The following is a 17,587-nucleotide window of genomic DNA, read 5'->3' as shown; positions in this document are numbered from 1 at the left end:
ATGAACAACATGGCCATAATGTTCTATATCAGCAGGGAGGAAGGAGCCTGCTCTGTAGTGCTCTGTCAGGAGGCACTAGGACTCTGGGACTTCTACACCCTGCATCAAATCTCCCTGGAGGACCATCACCTTCCCAGTGCCAAGAACACCATCGCAGATCACCTGAGCAGGTAGTTCCCATCTCATCATGAGTGGAGCCTTCACACTGAGGTGACTTCCAGACTCTTCCGAGAGTGGAGATCTCCCCAGGTGGATCTCTTCACTGCCAAGCAGAATGTGAAGTGTCCCAAATTAGGTTCCAGGCACAGCCTGGAGGAAGATTCCCTTAGAATCATAGAATAATAGGACTGGAAGGGACCTCGAGAGGTCATCGAGTCCAGCCCCCAGCCCTCAAGGCAGGACCAAGCTCCGTCTACACTATCCCTGACAGATGTCTATCTAACCTGTTCTTAAATATCTCCAGAGAGGGAGATTCCACCACCTCCCTTGGCAATTTATTCCAATATTTGACCACCCTGACAGGAATTTTTTCCTAACGTCCAATCTAAACCTCCCCTGCTGCACTTTAAGCCCATTACTCCTTGTCCTGTCCTCAGAAACCAAGAGGAACAAATTTTCTCCTTCCTCCTTGTGACACCCTTTTAGATATTTTAAAACCGCTATCATGTCCCCCTTAATCTTCTTTTTTCCAAACTAAACAAGCCCAGTTCATGAAGCCTGGCTTCATAGGTCATGTTCTCTAGACCTTTAATCATTCTTGTCGCTCTTCTCTGTACCCTTTCCAATTTCTCCACATCTTTCTTGAAATGTGGCGCCCAGAACTGGACACAGTACTCCAGCTGAGGCCTAACTAGTGCAGAGTAGAGCGGCAGAATGACTTCACGAGTTTTGCTTACAACACACCTGTTGATACAACCTAGAATCATATTTGCTTTTTTTGCAACAGCATCACACTGTTGACTCATATTCAACTTGTGGTCCACTATGACCCCTAGATCCCTTTCCGCCATGCTCCTTCCTAGACAGTCGCTTCCCATCTTGTATGTATGGAACTGATTTTTCCTTCCTAAGTGGAGCACTTTGCATTTCTCTTTATTAAACCTCATCCTGTTTACCTCTGACCATTTCTCTAACTTGCTAAGGTCATTTTGAATTATGTCCCTATCCTCCAAAGAAGTTGCAACCCCACCCAGTTTGGTATCATCTGCAAACTTAATAAGCGTACTCTCTATCCCAATATCTACATCATTGATGAAGATATTGAACAGTACGGGTCCCAAAACAGACCCTTGCGGAACTCCACTTGTTATCCCTTTCCAGCAGGATTTAGAACCGTTAACAACAACTCTCTGACTACGGTTATCCAGCCAATTATGCACCCACCTTATCGTGGCCCTATCTAAGTTATATTTGCCTAGTTTATCAATAAGAATATCATGCGAGACCGTATCAAATGCCTTACTAAAGTCTAGGTATATGACATCCACCGCTTCTCCCTTATCCACAAGGCTCGTTATCCTATCAAAGAAAGCTATCAGATTAGTTTGGCATGACTTGTTCTTCACAAACCCATGCTGGCTATTCCCTATCACTTTATTACCTTCCAAGTGTTTGCATATGATTTCCTTAATTACCTGCTCCATTATCTTCCCTGGGACAGACGTTAAACTGCCCGGTCTGTAGTTTCCTGGGTTGTTCTTATTCCCCTTTTTATAGATGGGCACAATATTTGCCTTTTTCCAGTCTTCTGGAATCTCCCCTGTCTGCCATGATTTTTCAAAAATCCACTTGCAGATGCCTTCCTTCTCCCTTGATTGGGAAACCTCATGTATGTGTTTGTACCCTTTCCCCTGATTGGCAAGGTCTTACAGAAGATCAAGCAGGATTCAGCATGGGTGATTCTCATCGCACGGGCTTGGCCGCATCAGCACTGGTTCAGCTCATGAATCTCTGGTATGACAATCGTGGCCTCCTCGGCCCATGCACATCTTGTCTCAGGATCAGGTCCATCTGTTGCACCCACACCTCACAGCATGGATGCTCCATCATTAAACCTGCAAGAGCAGGCATGTTCCTCAGAAGTGAGGGTGGGTCCTCTTAGAAAGCAGGAAGCGTTCCACAAGATCTACCTATATGGCAAAATGGACCTGATTCTCGGTCTGGGCAACTCAGAAAGGACTTAATCCGATTGAGGCTCCTCTGCAGACAATACTGGACTACCTCCTTCACCTGAAACACTCAGGTCTGGTTCTGGTGTCAATCAAGGTCCACTTAGCCACAGTCTTGGTCTTTTATACTCCCTTTCAAGGCCCATCTGTATTCTCCTATGATTTAATGGCCAAGTTCTTAAAAGGTCCTGAAAGGCTTTTCCTGCAGGCTCTCATCCCTCCCTTCCCTACTGGGACCTTAATCCCATCTTGCCTGACAGGACCCCCTTTGAACCATTGACCTCCTGTTCCTTTTCTTTCCTGTCAGTGAAGGTGGCCTTCTTGGTAGCAATATCAGCCCAGGAGGGTATCTGAGCTTTGTGCATTCACTTCAGAACTAACTTACATGGTCTTAGAATCATAGAATCATAGAATCATAGAATAATAGGACTGGAAGGGACCTCGAGAGGTCATCGAGTCCAGCCCCCCGCCCTCAAGGCAGGATCAAGCTCCGTCTACACCATCCCTGACAGATGTCTATCTAACCTGTTCTTAAATATCTCCAGAGAGGGAGATTCCACCACCTCCCTTGGCAATTTATTCCAATATTTGACCACCCTGACAGTTAGGAATTTTTTCCTAATGTCCAATCTAAACCTCCCCTGCTGCACTTTAAGCCCATTACTCCTTGTCCTGTCCTCAGAAACCAAGAGGAACAAATTTTCGCCTTCCTCCTTGTGACACCCTTTTAGATATTTGAAAACCGCTATCATGTCCCCCCTTAATCTTCTTTTTTCCAAACTAAACAAGCCCAGTTCATGAAGCCTGGCTTCATAGGTCATGTTCTCTAGACCTTTAATCATTCTTGTCGCTCTTCTCTGCACCCTTTCCAATTTCTCCACATCTTTCTTGAAATGTGGCGCCCAGAACTGGACACAGTACTCCAGCTGAGGCCTAACTAGTGCAGAATAGAGCGGCAGAATGACTTCACGAGTTTTGCTTACAACACACCTGTTGATACAACCTAGAATCATATTTGCTTTTTTTGCAACAGCATCACACTGTTGACTCATATTCAACTTGTGGTCCACTATGACCCCTAGATCCCTTTCCGCCATGCTCCTTCCTAGACAGTCGCTTCCCATCTTGTATGTATGGAACTGATTGTTCCTTCCTAAGTGGAGCACTTTGCATTTCTCTTTATTAAACCTCATCCTGTTTACCTCTGACCATTTCTCTAACTTGCTAAGGTCATTTTGAATTATGTCCCTATCCTCCAAAGAAGTCGCAACCCCACCCAGTTTGGTATCATCTGCAAACTTAATAAGAGTACTCTCTATCCCAATATCTACATCATTGATGAAGATATTGAACAGTACGGGTCCCAAAACAGACCCTTGAGGAACTCCACTTGTTATCCCTTTCCAGCAGGATTTAGAACCGTTAACAACAACTCTCTGACTACGGTTATCCAGCCAATTATGCACCCACCTTATCGTGGCCCTATCTAAGTTATATTTGCCTAGTTTATCAATAAGAATATCATGCGAGACCGTATCAAATGCCTTACTAAAGTCTAGGTATATGACATCCACCGCTTCTCCCTTATCCACAAGGCTCGTTATCTTATCAAAGAAAGCTATCAGATTAGTTTGGCATGACTTGTTCTTCACAAACCCATGCTGGCTATTCCCTATCACTTTATTACTTTCCAAGTGTTTGCATACGATTTCCTTAATTACCTGCTCCATTATCTTCCCTGGGACAGACGTTAAACTGACCGGTCTATAATTTCCTGGGTTGTTCTTATTCCCCTTTTTATAGATGGGCACAATATTTGCCCTTTTCCAGTCTTCTGGAATCTCCCCTGTCTGCCATGATTTTTCAAAGATCATAGCTAAAGGCTCAGATACCTCCTCTATCAGCTCCTTGAGTATCCTGGGATGCATTTCATCAGGACCTGGTGACTTGCTGACATCTAACTTTCCTAAGTGATTTTTAACTTGTTCTTTGTGTATCCTATCTTCTAAACTTACCCTCTCTCTGCTTGTATTCACTACGTTAGGCACACCTCCAGACTTCTCGGTGAAGACCGAAACAAAGAAGTCATTGAGCATCTCTGCCATTTCCAAGTTCCCTGTTACTGCTTCTCCCTCCTCGCTAAGCAGTGGGCCTACCCTGTCCTTGGTCTTCCTCTTGCTTTTAATGTATTTATAAAAGGTCTTCTTGTTTCCCTTTATGCCTGTAGCTAGTTTGATCTCATTTTGTTCCTTTGCCTTTCTAATCTTGCCCCTGCATTCCCGTGTTGCTTGCCTATATTCATCCTTTGTTAGTTGTCCTAGTTTCCATTTTTTATATGACTCCTTTTTTATTTTGAGATCATGCAAGATCTCCTTGTTAAGCCAAGCTGGTCTTTTGCCATATTTTCTATCTTTCCTACACAGCGGAATTGTTTGCTTTTGGGCCCTTAACAACGTCCCTTTGAAATACTTCCAACTCTCCTCAGTTGTTTTTCCCTTCAGTCTTGCTTCCCATGGGACCTTACCTACAAGTTCTCTGAGCTTATCAAAATCTGCCTTCCTGAAATCCATAACCTCAATTGTGCTGGTCTCCCTTCTGCCTTTCCTTAAGATCATGAACTCTATTATTTCGTGATCACTGTCCCCTATACTGTCTTCCACTTTCAAGTTCTCAACTAGTTCCTCCCTATTTGTTAAAACCAAATCCAGAACAGCTTCTCCTCTGGTAGCTTTTTCAACCTTCTGAAACAGAAAGTTGTCTCCAATGCAGTCCAGAAACTTATTGGATAGCCTGTGCCTCGCTGTGTTAGTTTCCCAACATATGTCTGGATAGTTGAAGTCCCCCATCACCACCAAATCTTGGGCTTTGGATAGTTTTGTTAATTGTTTAAAAAAGGCCTCATCCACCTCTTCCACCTGGCTAGGTGGCCTGTAGTAGACTCCTAGCATGATATCACCCTCGTTTTTTACCCCTTTTAGCTTAACCCAGAGACTCTCTACACAGCTATCTCCTACGTTCATCTCCACTTCAGTCCAAGTGTGTACATTTTTAATATACAAGGCAACCCCTCCTCCCTTTTTTCCCTGTCTGTCCTTCCTGAGCAAGCCGTACCCTTCCATACCAATATTCCAATCATGCGTCCCATCCCACCAGGTTTCTGTAATACCAATGATATCATAGTTGTATTTATTGGTTAGCAATTCCAGTTCTTCCTGCTTATTACCCATACTTCTCGCATTTGTATATAGGCATCTAAGATACTGATTTGATCTTGCCTCCCTGTTGTGCCCTGACCCTCCTTTCTCCTTGCCATTATAGGCTGTAGTCCCCCCCATTTCCAACCCATCTCCCAGTCCCGCACATTCAGCACTTACCTGTGGGCTTTGCTCACCTGCCCCCGACAAACCTAGTTTAAAGCCCTCCTCACAAGGTTAGCCAGTCTGTGTCCAAACAAGGCCTTCCCACTCCTGGAAAGGTGAACTCCATCTCCGCCAAGTAGTCCTTCCTGGAAGAGCACCCCGTGATCAAGGAAGCCGAATCCCTCCTGGCGACACCATCGTCGCAGCCAGGCATTCACCTCCAGGATGCACCTCTCTCTGCCCGGGCCCCTACCTTTGACAGGAAGGATAGAAGAGAATACCACCTGCGCTCCAAACTCCTTCACCCGTACTCCCAAAGCCCTGTAGTCACACTTGATCCGCTCAGTGTCACACCTGGCAGTATCATTTGTGCCCACGTGGATGAGTAGCATGGGGTAGTAGTCAGAGGGCCGGATGATCCTCGACAATGCCTCCGTAACATCTCGGATACGGGCCCCTGGCAGACAGCATACCTCTCGAGATGAGCTGTCAGGGCGACAGATGGGTGCCTCCGTTCCCCTCAGAAGAGAGTCTCCAACCACCACTACTCTACGTTTCCTCCTCGCAGTGGTGGCAGGAGACTGCTCAACCTTGGTGGTGCAAGGCCTGGTCTCCTCCACTGTGGGGGGTGACTCCTTGTCTCCTGCTGAAAGTAAAGTGTAACGGTTATGTAACAACACAGTGGGAGGGTTAGGAGCAGGGGTGGAACACTGCCCGCTGCCGGAAGTAACCAGCTGCCAGTGCTCACCCTGCACCACTGCCTCCTCCATAAATGGCTGGTCAACAGTCCCACATCCTAGGACAGTGACCTCCGTGGACTCCACAGGAATACTGTCCAGGAATTCCTCATGGCTTCGAATGCTCCTCAGCCTGGCCACCTCCTCCTGTAGCTCTCCCACCTGCTGCCTGAGAGATTCCACCAGCAGGCACCTTTCACAACGGTTGTCTCCCCCAGCCTGGAGATCACTCAGTGGGAATTGCAAGCCACAAATACAGCAAGACCACACCAGGACCTGGGTAGAGGCATCCATGCTCAAGGATAAGGTGCAGCTGAGACCTCATCTGACCTTTCTCCCCAAGGTGGTTTCCATCTTCTACCTGGGCCAGAATATATTTCTCCCTGACTGCTATCCGAAACCACATAAGACCAGTGAGGAAAGACTCCACTATGCCTTGTTTGTCAGGAGGGCACTTGCTTTCTACCTGGACCATATGAGGCCCTTCCATAAATCCTCACAGCTCTTTGTGGTGTACGCTGAACATATGAAGGGTCTACTAGTTTCTTCACAATAGATTTCCAGGTAGAGCATCTCTGCATCAAAATATGCTATGAACTGACAGATGTTCAACCTCTGTCACTGGTGAGGGCACACTCAACCAGGGCATAATCCTCTTCAGCCACCCTCCTGGCCAATGTCCCGATTGTGAACATCTGAAGGGCTGCCACATGGTCTTCAACTCACATGTTTACATCCCACTATATCATTACACAGCTGGTCAGAAAAGATATGGGTTTCAGCAAGGTAATACTGAATTCTACATTTCCTTAAATTCTTCCTATCTACCGCTACAGATTCTGCTCGGAGTCACCTAAGTTGAATGGAAATGAGCAGTCACTCGAAGAAAAGACAGTTACCTATTTCTGTAACTGGTGTTCTTTGAGATGCATTGCTCATGTCCATTCAACATCTCCCTCTTTCTCCTCAGTTAGAGTTTTTGGTACGAAGGAGCTGGAGAGGGAAGGGCCCAGTGGTGCCATATATAGTGTGATATGTGTGCGCTACTCCAGTGGGTGCTGAGGGCTGGTCCCCTTATGGACACTGAGGGAAAATTTTCCAGCATCTAAGTTGAATGGATGTGGGCAATACTTCTTGAAGAAGACCAGTTATGGAAACAGGTAACTGTCTTTTCAAGTATACACATACCCTGAGTACCTTTTCCAGACCTGAAGGAGACCGTGTAGGTGTAAAAGCTTATGTCTCTCACCAATGGAATTTGGTCCAACAAAAGAGATTACATCACCCAGTACACGAGAGATTTGTCTCATATCCTTGGACCAACAGTGACATTGCTTGCAACTTTGAAGCAGCCATTTGAATCCATCAGATCTATTTTTGGGTACTCAAAATCTGCATATTTTAACATGATGTATTACAAGCAACATTTCATAAAAGTCAGAAAATACACAGAATAGATCATAGGTTTAAACAAGACCTTGTCATCTTTTTTGTGAAAAGGTTCTTTTAAGGATTCTAAATTAAAAGAAATGATAAACTTTACATTTAAACAATCAAGACTGTGATAACAAAGTTTCAAAAATATCCCTTCAGGTACTGTCTTTTGTCCCTGAAGTCAATAGTAGCTTTATCCTTGACTACAGTGGCAGCAGGATCAGACCTAATATATTTCAGTGCAATATACAGTTTTTACAAATAATGTTTGTAATGACAAGTAAGAGCTCAATCTTGCAAGCATGAGCATATTACATCATTGCTAAGTTTTTCTAAGAAAGCGAGGTTGAAGATGGGGTGAGAGTTGGAAAGGTCTTTCTCCCTCATTGTTGGCTTTTTCAAGACTGAGTAAACTAATGCTCTTTTCAGGTAAGTTAGCAGGGTTTCTTATCTGAAGCAGAGGCTTACTTATTCAAATGAATAAAAAGATGTTTTCTATTCATGAGGATCTCCTTTTAGGAGTTGATATTTTTGAAATGGGTAAATCAGATGACATGATATAAATAGCTCTATATTCACTGTATAATATTGTGAAAGAGAAGTGTATGTTCTCATCTAGGAAATGTTTATTTGGTTAATGTATTACTAGAGTTTTATTGGAGGATTCTTTACTATAGATTTATTTCCATTATTAGTGAGAACATTGGTTCTTTGATGGCTTTCCCCAGCTAGATTCATGGATCAGTTTTGTAAACAGTGGTTTATATATTCCTAAGGGATTTCAAAGGTTACTTTTGCATCGCCAGATGGGCTGGCAGGAAACTTGGAAAAAATAGGAAACAACCTGATTAAAAAAAAATCCAGGCCAACTAAAATATTCAGTACTTAGCAATGTTAAAATAGCACAATACAACTTTAGGCGGGTCACCAATTTAAAAGGGTATGGATAAAAGTCTATTGGCATCTAACAAGCATCTTGAATATAGACAATTAATCCCTTAGCCCTGCCTCCTTCCTTTCACATAGCTGCCTGTGTTGCCTCAACAAGAATACCAAACAGTTATCTGCATTGTAAATGTGTGACTGTAAGATTTCAAACACTAAGTGACTGACAACTTGCTGAAGTAAGAGCAGTACATCGCTCACTAAGATGTTATATTGTAGTGACCTATGAATTCCGTTCTTATAGGAGGAACAGAAGACATTAAAATAAAACCAAACACACCGTGTTTCTATCTCTGGAGGATGTTTAGAATGCTACTGATCATGCTTGTAAGCTGACAGAAGCAAAATATGCCCACTCAGTCTCTGACAATGAAAAACACCAGAGCTGTGTGGGTATTTGGGCTATTGTAGAAGAATTGTTTTGAGTACTGAGTAGACAGCTAAAGTTAAATTAATGTTCCAAAACAGTAGCTGCCAAGTAATTGCTAAGAAACAAAATGGTTCTCCCATTTGTTGGAGGGAATATGGTTGCATTCTCTGGCCTCCATTCTAAATATTGGTTAGTTTGTTTGGATTTGGGTTTATTTTCATTTATTTTATTCTTGTATTAATTTATGGTTGATATTTTTGGCTGACAATGCTTTATTTACAGTTCATTATTTTTTAATGGGAAGATGAAGTAGCCACTGTAGTCCTTGCTTGTGACAGGAATACAAGTTTTAGTAACAAACCTACCCATGTTATGTGGCTGGGGACAGGAAACAGAGATCTGTCTGTTATCAACACTTCTGTGTGTGCTGCACCTTTATTGCATCTGTCATTTATAAAATAATAAAACATCTCTGAGGGCTTTTTTCAGGAATGAAATTGTCCTACCTGCCCACAGTCATTAGAGGTGGTTCTTTGAGTGCTTGTTCACATTGATTCAAATTCAGGTGGTCAGCACACTTCATGTGCACCTCCTGACAGAGTCAGGCCAGAGGGCTACAGGAGAGTAGTGGAGAGAAAATACATTAGCCCCAGATTGAATAGGTCTCTGATCCCAGGGTAGACTAATTAAGATGATCCAGAACCAGAAGGAACCTGCTAGAATCATTCAGAATAATCAGACCAGTTGAAACACTTGGTACCAATTAGGAGGCTTCCAGACTCAAGGGACCCAGACTAATCAGAACACCTGGGGGCCAATTAAAAACCAGTTGAGACTGGTTTAAAAAGGTTTCCTGTCTGTTTGCTTAGTGTGAGGAAGGAGCAGATAAGAGAAAGTGTGGTGGAGAGTCTAGCAGAAGAAAGTGCTAGCAGGTAACAGGAGGAAGACCCTTTAGTAAGGAAGGTACTTGGGAGGGCTGCGGGAAAGTGGGCCAGGGATTGCTAGTTGTCACAGCTATTATCAGAAACATTATAGACAACTGCTATTACATGGTCTTTGGGCTGGAACAGGGAGTAGAGGGTGAGCCCGGATGCCTCCCACCACCAGCTCCCCATTTCAGTTCTAGAAAAAAGACTAGTTTGGTACAAGGTTTGTCCTACCCGGTATCACTGGGCCTCAAAGACTATGAAGTTTGGTTTCCCCTCTTTTTCCCCCATAATGGCTAATGGCTCAACCAACAGCAAGCCAGTGTCTAAATTGAGGGCTGCTGTGAGCCTCTGAAGCAAATAACCTGCATGAAAATGCAAGACCCACCAAGAGTAAGGAAGAGATGTCACAATTGTCATTGAAAACTTTTCCCCAGCAGCCTCCAGAGGGTCAACCAGGGAGCCTCCTGGAGTGGTGCTAATATGCAGCACTATATATGACCCTGCTGACCCACCCCTCTCTTAGTTGCTTCTTACTGTCAGTAGAGGTGTTGGAACATCGCTTGTTTGCTCCACAAGTGCACTTAGCTACAGTTCATTAGTTGTTCATTTGCATTGTTCTTAGTTAAGTGTTCATTGTAGTTATTAGATAGTAGGTAGTCACTGCCATACACTTCAGGCATTGTGCTTCTAGACTTGTGGTTCCTGCCATAAGCCTATGCCCAACAGTGAGTGTTACAACTCTTGCCTACCTTGTCTGTGGGAAATACATCAGACATATTGCTGCAACATCTGAAAATCTTTCAAGTTGGGCACGAAGGAAAAAAAAGGACTTTTGCATATGGCAGTTATTGAGGCAGAGCTCAGGCCAGCAGCACTAGGCCCAAGTTCTTTGGTGCATAGCATCCCTGCATCAGTACGTGATACCTCACAACCTAAGGACTCTTCCAAAGAACACCAGCATTGTGGATCCTAGACACCACAGCAAGACACAGCACCATTCCAAATCCCTGGTGTCCAAGAGGCATAAGAGGTGTGACACCGGGTGCACACCTCTTTGGTCTGCTCAGCCACCCTCCAGTCCCAGAACCTGAAGGCAGAGAGAGGGTATCCCATGTTGACTGACATTCAGTTAGTATCAAACTCTTCATTTGAGTTTGTTTTCTGTAATTAGCCATAAAATCTTCTATCAGTTAAAACTGACCTGTACTGTGCCATTCAGAAATCATTATGAAACCTGCCAAAATATATCTTTGAGAGAGAGAAATATTAAAGGAGGAGGATATTCTTTTTAATCTTACGACTGCATCATTGTTCCCCTTTCTTTTTAAAAGGTGTATAGCTGTTTGCTGCCTTGGCGTTTGGATATGTGAAGAACTAGTACAGTGCACAAACCATCCTCAAGTGAAGGATGCAATAAATGTTATAGGTGTCACATTAAAGGTATTAGTATGAATTGTGTTTGTGTGATTGACAAAGGAAACATTTGTATGAACAAAGTGTTCTAGATACTTGAAATATTCACCCAACGTATGATTATGTACTTTTCTGATTTAAGATTAAGACGTGTACCAGTTGTGTATCCTCATTATTTGGTTATTTATGAATTGCACACTTCAGTATGCTTACAACATTATCTGTCTGCAAGCTTGTTTTTTAAATACTTAGGGCACTATCAGGAATTTGCTGATTATGCTTGATATAAAGTTTCTTCAGGACCTTCCACATGTTCTCCAGCTGCTTCTCAGATGTGGTGAACGTGGCTTGTCTTTCATGCACTAACTCTCTTAGGATACATCTATACAGCAGGGCAAAACTTGAATTAAGCTATACAACTTCAGCTACATCAGTTGCGTAGCTTAGGAAAAAATAGTTTAATTTGGCTTTTAGTACTGTCTACACAGCAGAAAGTTGAAGGAAAAACACTTTTCCTTCAACTTCTGTAACCCTCATTTTACAAGGGGTATGGGGAGTCAGAGTAAGAAGTCCTCCAGCTCACCATTATTTCAAAATAATGGCTTGCAGTGCAGATGCACTCTTTGTTTTTTCAGAATAACATCATTTCAGAATACACCGTTTCCAGTATAAAGGGTTGTTTGGCTGGCCACAACCCCAAGAGTTTTTACTAAGTGCTTCTCTGTCATAGAAGCTCCACTGAGAAAGCAGGGTATTTTTGTTTACCCTATTCTATTGATTGTCTTTTAAAGGCTGTTTGTGATGACTTATTAAGCCACTTTTTTTAGAACTGGGACTTCTTGCAAATGTCAAAGTCAAATCCCTGACCAACTCAGAAAATGTTATTCATAGGCTCCATATTGGACTTGGTAGCAGGAAAAAAGCCTTTTTAATAGAGGACCATTTTTTTTTAAGAATAAATAATATGTTCAATATGTCAATTAGAAAGTAACCTTCTTTGTGAGTCTTACGGACGGCACTACATTTGCACAACTCGCACTGAAGTCATTGCAGCTTTGACTGTCTATGATGATCTCCAGATATTAGTCATACATTCTAGAATCATTGATGTGATGGTCAATCAGAGCAAACATTCAGAGATATCCAGTTCCGTCCCCCTTCACCATCCGTGCAGGTAACTTGAGATGTGTCACACAGTAGTTGGGGCAGGGCCATATCTGAGTGCTCTTAGGCTACGTCTACACTGGCCCCTTTTCCGAAAGGGGCATGCTAATTTTAAACTTCGGAATAGGGAAATCCCTGTTGAAGTAGGAATAAGAGATCCTCCGGAATAGGGCTTTATTCCGGAGGATCGGGCCAGTCTAGACGCTTTTTTCCGGCTTTTCCCCAAGCCGGAAAAAAGCGGTGGACATCTTTATTTAAATCCCACGGGGGATATTTAAATCCCCCGCGGATTTCCCTATTCCGAAGTTTAAAATTAGCATGCCCCTTTCGGAAAAGGGGCCAGTGTAGACGTAGCCTTATAGTTCAGGATCCCTGCCATTTTCAGGACAGAGCTTTGCACATCATGATTCATGTTCTCAGTTTAGCTAGGACTCATAGGATCATAGAAGATTAGGGTATGAAGAGACTTCAGGAGGTTACCTAGTTAAACCCCATGTTCAAAGCAAAGCCAACCCCAAATAAATCATCCCAGCCAGGGCTTTGTCAAGTCTGGCCTTAAAAATCTCTAAGAATGGAGAGTCCACGTCCTCTCTAGGATACCTATTCCTGTCTTTCAACCACCCCCCAATGAAGTAGTTTCTCCTAATACACAACCTAGACCTCCCCCACCACAACTTGAGACTACTGCTTCTTGTTCTGTCATTTGCCACCACAGACAATAGTGTAGCTCCTTCCTCTTTGGAATCTATTTTTTTTCTTTTGGATTAATTTCTGCACTACTTATCAAGCTACCCGTAAGTGTCAATATGCAAAGCCATGAAAAAAAAAGGTGGCTAATTATTTGAAACCAGAATTCTTAAAGAGGGCTCTACATATTCACACTTTTCATCTACCTTCCCCTTTTTCTCAGAGCCCTTTTCATTGTGTCTTTTGGGGTTGGTGTCAATGGAACTGAGGTGGTAGAGTGTACTTCCCCTTATATAGTATCATTTTCAAAACATTCAAAGGTGCTAGGGAGTGGGCTAGGAGAATATATGTGAACACACTGATAGACACTATTTGTAGAAGGTTCTACAGTTAAGCACCATTAGACAATACAAAACCCATAAATGTGAGCATGCGCAGAGCCATCTCAAAGAACTCTAGTTACAAGTAATCGTCATCTTTCTCTAATGTAGTTTTTATAGCTGTAGTATGGTTTAAAATAGTAACAACTCTGACATTACTTATTTATTATGTGAATATTTTTCTGGCATGATACTGTTTGGTTTAATTTTAATTTTTTTCCTTACAGTTTTCTAATAAATTGGTAGCTCAGGTAGCCTGTGATGTTCTTCAACTGCTAGTTTCTTATTGGGAAAAGCTTCAGAAGCATGAATCTTCTCTATCCAGGAAAATTACTGAAGTATGTCGTATCTCTTAATATATTCATATATAGGAACTGAAAATAACATTTCTAATGTTCTGTGTTGATTGTTCATAGAATTTAAAAAGTTTCAAAGTTAACAGTTGAAAGTTACAATAATAGAACTCTAACTTTTTTACTTCTTTCTGAAGTCATTGTTAGGAGAGTTCTTTATTGCAGTTTGCTTGAGCCAGTGTGATTTTTCCCCCCCCCCCCAAATTTGCACTAATTTATTTCTAGAGCCTGCTAACAATGTGGAACTCAAACTCACATATTTCATACAAAAATGGCTGCTAAGTGGTGTTTTAGGGTGTGTCTACACAGGAGGGCTTAACTCAAAATAAGCTACGCAAATTAAGCTACGTCAATTGTGTAGCTTATTTTGAAATTAGGAGTGACTACTCAGCACCTATTTTGAAATAGAGCACTCTTCCTCCAACTTCCCTTACTCCTCATACAATGAGGTTTACAGGAGTTGGAGTAAGAAGTCCTCCAGTTGGACAGTATTTTGACATTGTTTCAAAATAACTGCTTTCTGTGTAGACGTAGGCTGTGTTATTTCAAAATTATGCTGCTGTGTAGATGTACCCTTATAGCCTTCATCCAAAGCCTATTGAAGGTTAGTGTTTCAGGCCTTGTATTTATATTAAACAAACAAGTTTGGGATAACTTTGTTTGCCTGTATGTTTGATTTCTGTGCAGATTCTTGTGGCCACCATTGCATTTCTTTTACCAAGTGCTGAGTACTCCTCTGTAGAAACAGATAAAAAGGTATGTGGCATAAAACACAAACTCCGTCATTGTTTTTGCTGCTTGAACTACATATTACTGTATCTTATTTTAAAATATCAAATTAATCTTGAAACGTTTTGATGAATCTGATGAGTATTGCTTATGTATTTTTTGCATGTTTCTCTTCAGTTTATAGTTTCATTATTACTTTGCTTGTTGGATTGGTGCATGGCACTACCAATGAAAACCTTACTAGAGCCAGTATCTACTGTTCTGGAAGATCAACATTCTTCCAAAGCACCCTTACTTGATTATATATATAGGGTGAGTATGAAGAATAAATTCAGTACGATTCATCCTACAGTGTTTTCAAATGTGTAAAAATGTTCCTGTCCTGGAATGGTTAGGCACAGAAGCATTATGAAAGTAGAACTGACAACTCCATCTTTTAAATTGTATTGAAGTTTTTCAGTTGAAATCCATTGGTTAGTTATGAAAACATATTGAAACTTCGCCTCTAATCTTTAGATTTAATTTTCTAGAAATTTACAAGTAAGTCTGTTTAGTAGCTTTGGAATTTAAAGGAGTTTAAATTACTTTTTTTTTTTCTTAATTTTGGGGCTGATTTATACTGTTGGCTTACAAGTGATTATTTAAATGCTCAAATCACTGGATGGGTGAATAAATAACTAAACACAATTATGTAGGTTAGTTTAAAAAATTAAAAATCTGGGGCAAAGGGAAAGAACCTACGAGGAACCCTCACTAATGAGGGGTAAATTTGGACTTTCGGGGCCATGCCTCAAACTTAAGAACTCTACTCAGATAATGGGTCAGAGTTCTTAGGCCTGGGGCACCAGCGAGAAAGAGCTGCACCCCTTTGCCACTAGCTAATCCCAGGACCTAACCACTAGGCCACCACGCTGCCCGGGGGACCTAGCCACAATAACAATATACCGCAATAGAACTTGTGCTGATTTTGGAAATGTGTTTAACAACCATTAAGTCAGTCTTGCTTTAAAATTTGCATACACACATTTTCCACCTACAAAAATATCATTTTGCTTTTGCTTTCATTGAAATCAAGATTAATCTGTGCTAAAGTTTTTGTTTTCAAGGCTAAAATTTTTTGTTTTCAAAGCTAAAATAGTAAGTTTACTTCTGAAAAGATAATTTGATAAGAGAAAAAGCATTTTATTTTTTAATTCTCAAAGAATATTTAGCATTAATATACAATATGTATTATTATTAATAATAATGTAAGTGTATTGTACTAGCTCAGAGGAGCCCCAGCCTTAGACCAGTGTCCCATTGTACTGGATGCTATACAAACACTCCAAAGTAAAATACCTATACCTATCTCATAGAACTGGAAGGGACCTTGAGAGGTCATTGAGTCCTGTCCCCTGCTCTCATGGCAGGACTGAGTACCATCCCTGTCAGATTTGCCCCAAATGGCCCCCTTAAGGATTGAATTCTCAACCCTGGGATGAGCAGGCCAATGTTCAAACCACTGAGCTATCCCTCCCCCCTCTGTACCCCATAGATGTTTTTCATCATTGTATGTTACTTGACTTGATATATTTTTGTATAATTTATTTCTAGTACAATTTTTTGGCTGAATGCTTCTTGCAGGTGTTACACTGTTGTGTTTATGGCTCAAGCACATATACACAGCAAAGTCATTACACATTGAGCCTTGCAGATCTCTCATGTAATGATTATGATCCATTTTTGCCATTGGGAAATGTCAAGAATTCTGAGCCAGCACACTCTCATTCCACCACAGATTTGGGAAATCTACTCACTGTTGTTGAGGGTAAGTAACTCCACAGAAAATAACTGGAACATTGCTAGGATTTCAATATTAACAATTTGGGGATTTAATAATCTGCTAAGTGGCATTTCTTAGTTGAAAAACATGTTTGCATAGGTAACACTCAATAATTCTACAGGTATTTTACAGGGAAAATGATGTGGTTTAATGCATTCATAGTCTGAAGTTCACTTGTGTAAGTCATGTTCACTATGTAAGGAGAATACTAGTGAGGAACCAGAAAATTTCCCACACATCTTGATGCTTACTATAATGTATTAAAACTAGAATTTCTTTGTAGAAAAGATAACAACCATGCATAAATTATGGCCGCAAATACTCCAAAACAATACATATAAACACATCTTCAGTGTGACTCCAAACATTAAATATTTACCTCGAGCCCTCTTTTGGAAGGGAAAATCATTAATTAATTAACCACATAAGCAAGTTGATGTACTGTTTTGCAAAGGGAAAGGCTATGACCTCGTAACACATGTGAGCTATAATAGCAAGAGAGTAAATATTTGTCCCAGTTAAGAACTATCATTGAAATTGTCATTTGGAATATAGAGGGATAATAGCATTGCAATAAAGTACAGGCAGTCCCCGGGTTACGTACAAGATAGGGACTGTAGGTTTGTTCTTAAGTTGAATCTGTATGTAAGTCGGAACTGGCGTCCAGATTCAAACACTGCTGAAACTGACCGCCAGTTCTGACTTACATACAGAATCAACTTAAGAACCGCAGGCGTCCCCAAGTCAGCTGCTGCTGAAACTGATCAGCAGCTGATTCCAGGAAGCCCGGGGCAGAGCAACTCTGCCTGGGGCTTCCTGTAGTCAGCGCTGGTCAGTTTCAGCAGAAGCTGACTTGGGGACGCCTGGGGCAGAGCAGCTGGGGTGCTGCTGGGTTGCTCCAGTAGCGCCGCTCCTGGGTGCTACTGGACCAACCTAGCAGCACCCCATCTGCTCTGCCCCAGGTGTCCTGATTCAGCCGCTGCTGAAACTGACCAGCAGCGGCTGAATCAGGACCTGGGGCAGAGCAGCTGGGGTGCCGCCGGGTTGGTCCAGTAGTGCCCAGAGCGGGCGCTGCAGGACCAATCGGCAGCGCCCCA

The 17,587-nt window shown here is 42.1% G+C and overlaps 1 protein-coding gene across 5 annotated transcripts in view; it reads left to right on the top strand.

Annotated features, from left to right (window-relative positions):
* The window catches only part of RALGAPA2 (Ral GTPase activating protein catalytic subunit alpha 2), a 383,681-nt gene that overhangs the window by 215,351 nt on the left and 150,743 nt on the right, over window positions 1–17,587 (top strand). For all 5 annotated transcript variants that reach the window (XR_012903061.1, XM_075925792.1, XM_075925789.1 and 2 more), the window contains 5 exons: window positions 11,274–11,382; window positions 13,814–13,924; window positions 14,627–14,695; window positions 14,846–14,980; window positions 16,292–16,475. Coding sequence is in view for 4 of the 5 variants with exons in the window: in XM_075925792.1 (XP_075781907.1) it covers window positions 11,274–11,382; window positions 13,814–13,924; window positions 14,627–14,695; window positions 14,846–14,980; window positions 16,292–16,475 (608 nt within the window). In the remaining variant the exon portion in view is untranslated. The remainder of the gene's footprint in view (window positions 1–11,273; window positions 11,383–13,813; window positions 13,925–14,626; window positions 14,696–14,845; window positions 14,981–16,291; window positions 16,476–17,587) is intronic.

The sequence above is a fragment of the Pelodiscus sinensis genome, chromosome 3, assembly GCF_049634645.1.
Source record: "Pelodiscus sinensis isolate JC-2024 chromosome 3, ASM4963464v1, whole genome shotgun sequence".
Classification (NCBI taxonomy): domain Eukaryota; kingdom Metazoa; phylum Chordata; order Testudines; family Trionychidae; genus Pelodiscus; species Pelodiscus sinensis.
This window is presented reverse-complemented; position numbering and strand designations above follow the sequence as displayed.